The 6,803-nt window shown below is 38.3% G+C and overlaps 1 protein-coding gene across 1 annotated transcript in view; it reads left to right on the forward strand.

Annotated features, from left to right (window-relative positions):
- The first annotated feature begins 1,041 nt into the window (after positions 1-1,041).
- SLC15A5 (solute carrier family 15 member 5) overlaps positions 1,042-6,803 on the forward strand; it is an 81,153-nt gene continuing 75,391 nt past the window's right edge. Inside the window, exons 1-2 of the mRNA XM_035028141.1 lie at positions 1,042-1,598; positions 5,478-5,700. Of these exons, the coding sequence (XP_034884032.1) occupies positions 1,262-1,598; positions 5,478-5,700 (560 nt within the window). The 5' untranslated portion in view covers positions 1,042-1,261. The remainder of the gene's footprint in view (positions 1,599-5,477; positions 5,701-6,803) is intronic.

Genomic DNA, 6,803 nt, shown 5'->3' on the forward strand with positions numbered 1-6,803 from the left:
TTTAACTCAGGGAAGTGTCCAAGTTTAGATAATAAATTGCATGATCACTCTACACAAAGGAAAAAATAGGGCATCGTTACCAAAGAGGGGGGAGTGATGCTGAGCAGATGAAAAAGGAAGGAAACTATTAGAAGGAACTGAAGCAAAGTGTTTGCTCCCAATCTCTCAGGTCAAAAGATAAGAATCAGAGTCAAAAACTCCTTATCGGTCTTTTGCTTCTGACTCCAACATAAAATTAACATTCCTTTACTCACTCCCTGTGTGTTGAGTTATTATGACTTTAACCCAATGGTTCCATCTGCTTGTCTTCCTATGTCCTTGCAGCTAAATCCCTAAATGTTCAAGTGTTCTCTTTTGCTGCTGCTTTTTTTAGCTTAATTGGTGCCCTCCTGCTTTCCAAAATAGAATGCTAACATCCATTCACCCAGCTGGAGGAGGGTCAGGGTGATACCAGATCCAATATTCCCCAAAGCATGTGTAAGATGGTTGCTGTGTCCCTGCTGCTGACTAATAATAAGGAGTCAAAAAGCACCTTTTGATTCCGATTTCCTCCGAGAGGCTGTTCTACAAGCATGGGGTCAACTTAAAGGAAAAGGGGTTTTGTTTAATATTTTCTCCTTTCATTAGTGCACTTAAATTACTTTCTTGCAAACTCTGCTTGTTACCTAAATGTACTAGCACTTTTGTTACCTAATTAGCTTTCTTATCAGAATTCCAACCAAAAATAACAAGAAATGTAATAATGATAAGGTATCCTGCCCCCTCAAAACAGATTTCCTTTCGCGCTTTATCTCTCGGTGCTGTTCTGGCTTGTTTAATTAAAGTATCAGAAATTATTAGACTCAAATTATTTCTTGATCTAGTGCTCAAATTCTCCTGAAAAACTGCTTCTTTTGCCTCAGTATTTAAACCTTTATCAGTGTGAGGCAGATGAGTTTCCACACGTATGCAACAGGGTTCATGTAATACAATATAAGTTTGGAGGGAGAGCCTAATTAGCCTCAAAATAATTAGACAAATCAAATTTGGCTACACTGGGCTACCGTGAACATTTAAATACTTGGGTCTCCTCTCCTGTGCTCCCCCACGTTAATGTGCAAAAGAACTTATGAAACTTTAGCATGGAGTTGTGAAATTCAAAGCAAAGATCTTACTTATTTTTTCATTAGAAGGGTGGGAGTAAAAAATTCACCAAGCTCAAAACATTGACATAAGTTGCATTCAAGGAGGGTAGTCATGCCTGTTACAGACTTTTGAAACAATGGATGAGAGAGTATCCTTACATCACAGCCCTGAGAAGGAGAAAACTCTCAGACATACTGGTTATTTTGCTTCATCACACACCGTGAAAAAAATTTGGGTTGGAATCTGCTTGCTTCTGGTGGAGATGTGTGAGCGGTTCACTTTCTTTGAAGTCGTCTGCAATATGATCCCCTTTTGCACTGTCAAGCTTGGCTATCCCAATTACCAGGCAGCCATTTTGAACTTGTGTTTTATTGGAACTTCAATACTTAGCCCTATGTTTGTGGGATGGCTTGCTGATGCCTGTCTAGGAAGAAACAAACTGGTATATGCTTGCTTATGTCTACATTTTCTAGGTGAGTGTCCTCTTCTGACTGGATCATTTTGCAACTTAACTGAACAGATTTTTGTTCGAGTTTTACTCTCTCTTATCCTAATTTTGCTCTTAGTGTAAAATGTGATAAATGAAGTAAGAATGTAGTTTCAATTTACTTTGTTCTTGGTATTATTTGAGGGACGCTAGTAAACATATGTGCATATGTGTGTGTGTGGATGTGTGGATGCTTTGATGACTATATTGTTGTACTGATTGTATTTTATAATAATTATCTCTTTACATACCTGTCTTCTGTACTCCTTCAAACACCCTGCTTTTCCCCCTTCCTACCCCAAGCCCAAATTCGTGACAAATTCTATGTGAAACATGAAGTTCATTTGCTTCACAACTAAGATGAAATGTGCTAAAAAGGTTTTTGAAGTTCAGGTAGAATAATTGAAGAATGTTTTCATCAAAAGGTGGTTTTTAATTAGTCATAGAGTAAGATTGCATATGGAGGCATGATTTCTATGTTATGAACTATGGCTACATGCTAAATAAATGAGTGAATTCAAACGTTACACTAAGCTTCTTTACATAGAGAAAAATAAATATATCTACAAAACTTTGGGAGTGAAGTGATCCTGGGAAATGTTGGGGAAATATCAAGATTGTTTGATAAAGTATAGAAAGTAAGTTGATGAACAGTCTAGAATTTGGGGCTAAAAGGTTCAAGTTGTTCTTCTGGACAACAAGGAGTCACTGAAGATATGATGAAAAACATCTGAGAAATGTTTTTTTCAATAAACAGGATAGGAAACCACAGTGAGAGGTTAAATAGAGGGAGACCAGAACATCTCAGGAGGACGGTCTAGGAGAAGTGTCAATCCAGGACAGAACATGTGAAAAACCATAAAAACTTGACAACTAAACAAGAGCACAAATATGATGGAGGAACAAAAATTAACTCCAAGTTTCTGAGCTGAGGGACTTAGGAAGCTAGTATGTGGTTCACTGATACTGTGAAATGCAGCAGAAATGCAGGTTTGGGGGGACAGGGGAGGAGATTAAATGAGGAAGGGATGGATATCGGGTATTCAACATATCCCCCAATTTCAGACAGGTGATAAATTACCATTCACCATTCATCAGTTAGAGTGTGATTCAAACTTATAACTCTTTACTGCGTCAGCTTTGTTAAGTAAAAACGAAGTTACTGCATGGCAAATATTCACTCAACATTCAACAAATATTCTTCAGTGACCACTCTGGCCTTATCCTAAGATCTGGGAATGCAACAGAAAAGAAAGCAGTCTCTTGTCTGCCAAAGTTGACTTTCCAGTGTGGGAAAGAGAAAATAAACAAGCAAATGATATTATGTCAGGTGCTCAGGAGCGTTACGATGAAAAATATAGGTGGGTAAGGGGGAGACAGGGCAGACTAGACAGTGACATGGTTGCTGTTCTGTATCAGAGAATGTTTTCTGATAACGAGACATTTAAGCAAGTGTCTGAATGATTTACTCTTCTTGTCTTGGTAACAGGCCATACCCATGGCACTTGGCAACTTCTTATTTAACATGGCAATTCCTATCAGTCTAAATTCCTGCATAAGCCATCAGACTAGGCCTGAGTCCCACTTTTAGAATTTGACAAATAAAAGACCTAAATCAACTCCATATCCATTCATTTTCTTACAAAAAGCCATTTCCTTGTGCCCCCCACTCATGGCTGCCATCAAATTCCAACCAGTCACTGAGTATCAGAGGTTCCATCAAAAATATGTCTTCTGTTTCAAATGTTAGCCCTTAGCTCAAAAATGCAGCTTTCTTTTTCTTGACCATTACAATGGCCTACTTACTGGGCTATTAGAGGTCAGTATGACTCCAATCCATATACCTTTCTACTAACAGCATTGACTAAGAATAAATAAGAATAAATCTATATATATCTATATAAATCTATAGAATAAATCTACATATCAGCTGTCTAATCTAAAAAACAAAATCCAGTTTAGTACATAAGAACCTTTACAATCTGTCCCAAATTTACCTTTCCAGACTTTTATCTCAGTATATGACCTCAACCATGCTGAACTTCGGCTTGCCTCTAATCCCCTACTTCTCTACTGTTACTTATGCTTTCTTTCTATGCCTGAAATTGTCAACCTTCCTTTATCTTTCTACTCCATAGCCAAGACTTGAAAAATCCTGTCCTTCCTTCAACACCCACGTTGCTCAACCACATTCTAATCATACCTCTATAATTTCACTTACCACATCATAATCCTAATTTCCACCTGAACGTCTGTCTTCTCTGATGGACTCGTTAGCTCCTGGAGAGGACACCAGGGGACCCCAACCACCCAGCAGAGGATATGACACATCCTGGTGTTTTATACAGAGCTACCAAGTATGTGTGCTGATTATGGAGGGCACAATACAGCACACATCAAAGAGGAGACTTCCTATCATACATGTCAGAGACTTGTATCTTTATTACTTCAATTTTACAAAAGATAAAAACAAAGTTTTGATCTAATGAAATCAGTATATTATGACATTTCCGCAAAAGATAGAAGTAGGGTGCCTTTCTAATTTACACAAAGGAACCACTAAGAGTGCTTTGTCTGCAAGAAGCCACTCTCTGCCCACTCCCTTTGGATAACCCTTTGCCTCGCCAGGCCTCACATCACACTTCCAGAGACAAGGAGAACTGAGTGGCAGAGAGAAGTAGTTGGCGTCATATCTGGCCCAACTTAAATTGAAACATTTCAAACTCAGTAATTTAAAGGACCCGTTCTCATGGTAAATCAATTTGTTACCACATATTGAGTGCATATATTCTTCAGATTATAAAAGCCACTGTAAGGGAGATAAAACATTAGACCCAATTTCTGCCTTTAAGGAACTTATATAGTCCAATTGAGAAAACTAACCACATACAGCCACCATATAAAAAATCATACGAAAAATATGAATGTTAAATTAATAAAGCCCAGATTATATCTGGGTTACTCTGTAACATTGGGCAAGTCCCTTAAACTCCCTGAACCTGGGTTTTGTTTTTTTTTTTTTTGAAAAATTGGAATAAGAAAATCTATCTTCTGACATCACCAAGTTTTTCCAAGATGAAACAATATAATACATATAAATGTTTTACAGAATTTAAAGAGCTGCACAAAAGTATGGAATTGAATCGCAATTTCTATTAAACAAGGAAAGTGTTCGAGTGTGGTCCCTCTGAGATGAAAGTGAGAAGAGGCTGGACCCCCATCCCTTGTCCCTTCCTGTCCTCCCTGCTCCCCCTCCTCCTGCCCGGTACCGAATCACCCACCTCACCTTCTCACCTCTGTGTGAGCCAAGATGGCTCTGCTCAGGGGCATAAGAAGTGAAAGAAATCAAAGGGCATGAAAAGGAGAAAGAGAAGTAGAAAAGGCAAAGAGATCTACGTTCTTCTTACCGCTATGATAATGTTCTCCATAAAACATTTTCTTTAACAGGCTCCTGACAAGTCTGAGATCTTTGAGTTTTCTATCACTCTAGTGACTGAGAACAAATAACCCTTACTAACAGTGGTTTTCTCTGGGGGGTGAGATTACAGGCATCTCTCGTTTCTTATATGATCTGTTTCCAAATGTTGTTAAAGTGGACATGACTTGCTCATACACTCTGTGAGAGAAGATAGGTCAAGGTGAAGGGGGGAAAAACTAGGCCCCTGGATTAATTAAAACACAGAGAGAAGAAAAATTGCACATTTAGAAAAATCATGCTGTCTCCAGAATCGCAGTGACTAACAAATATTTCAAGAAGACAATCACATAATGATGCTCCTTTCAGAGGAAAAACCTTATTTATAATGTGGTTTGGTGATTGGGTTGGTCTGTGCCATATTTATTCTCCTTTTTTCTCTCTCTACAGGCACTGCTTTGTTATCCATGGTTGCTTTTCCCTTGGAAGATTTCTATATAGGAACTCACCATATGATTAACCATATACCAAAAGAGGAGCAGAAGAGGCTGTTCTACACAGCCCTGTTGGCCATCTGCCTTGGTACAGGAGGAATGAGAGCCATCATTTGTCCGCCGGGTGCCTACAACCTTCAGGAGCATGGGTCCCAGAAACAAATGTCTTTTTTTAACTGGTAAGTCATACTGGCTAGGAGTGAAATGAGCCTTATGACATTCCTCTCCCTTCTGGGATTTCTCATTGTTTGCTCTCTGGTCCTATTTTGATTGTAGTAATTCGGTGTTTGTCACTGACTGGGCTGGGTCAAGTGACGACGTGACAGTGCCTGGGACAGGATTCAGCCAGTAAGTGTGAGGAGCCTATGAGTCAGGCACAGATCCATGCAGCTTACCAGCACCTTCCGGAAACACACTGGCTTGTCATACTGAATAGAAGGTGGCTTTGGAGCCAAATAGGTCTCGACTCTACTTAACATGAGCTATCTGACCTTCTCTGTAAGTCTCAGTTTAATCATTTGTGAAGGGCTATCAATAATACCTCTTCTTGGGTTTTATTAGAGGCAATAATGTGTGTCTTGCAGGCAGAGAACCTGGCACATAGTAGGTGATCATAAATGGTAGCTGTTATTAGTTCTGTCTACACTGTAAGAAGCAAATTTGGCAGAGATTATAAATTCACGGGACAGTGCACAGAGAAGATAAAAAAGAACAGAAAAAGTATTTTACAATTTGTTGAAACATCAGGCAGCACTTCTGTTTGGCATTCACTTCACCCTTAACACCTAAAAGAGTTTATATTCCATGAAAATCAAACTGCCTTTCTGTGAATCTTTTTCTCTCTCAGTGAGTTCTTACACAGTTTTATGTGGTTTTAAGGAACCAATTTTTATTATCAAATACGAATTCAAAAAAAAATTCGATCTTAAGGTAGAGTATTTTGTTGTTATTATTCATCAGTGAATGTCAAGTAGATCTGAAAATATTCTTTTGTTCCCTCTTTTCTGTGAAATGAGTTGTCAACATTTTTCTAAATATTCTGTATTTCCAGCAATGTTAGCAATGGAAAAAATCAAGGCACAGACAGAATCAGACAAAATGTTTAAAGAAAATTCATATTTAAAGCATTAAATTAAAAAAAATGTAGCATAAATAATCTCTGTATATATAACTACCCAAGGCAGTCAGTTTCTTTCTTTCCTTTTCTTTCACTCTCCCTCTTTCTCTCTTCTTTCTTCTTTCTTTCTTTCTTTCTTTCTTTCTTTCTTTCTTTCTTTCTTTC

Source organism: Mirounga leonina, unplaced genomic scaffold (genome assembly GCF_011800145.1).
Source record: "Mirounga leonina isolate KUSES-001 unplaced genomic scaffold, KU_Mleo_1.0 Mir_201, whole genome shotgun sequence".
Lineage (NCBI taxonomy): Eukaryota > Metazoa > Chordata > Mammalia > Carnivora > Phocidae > Mirounga > Mirounga leonina.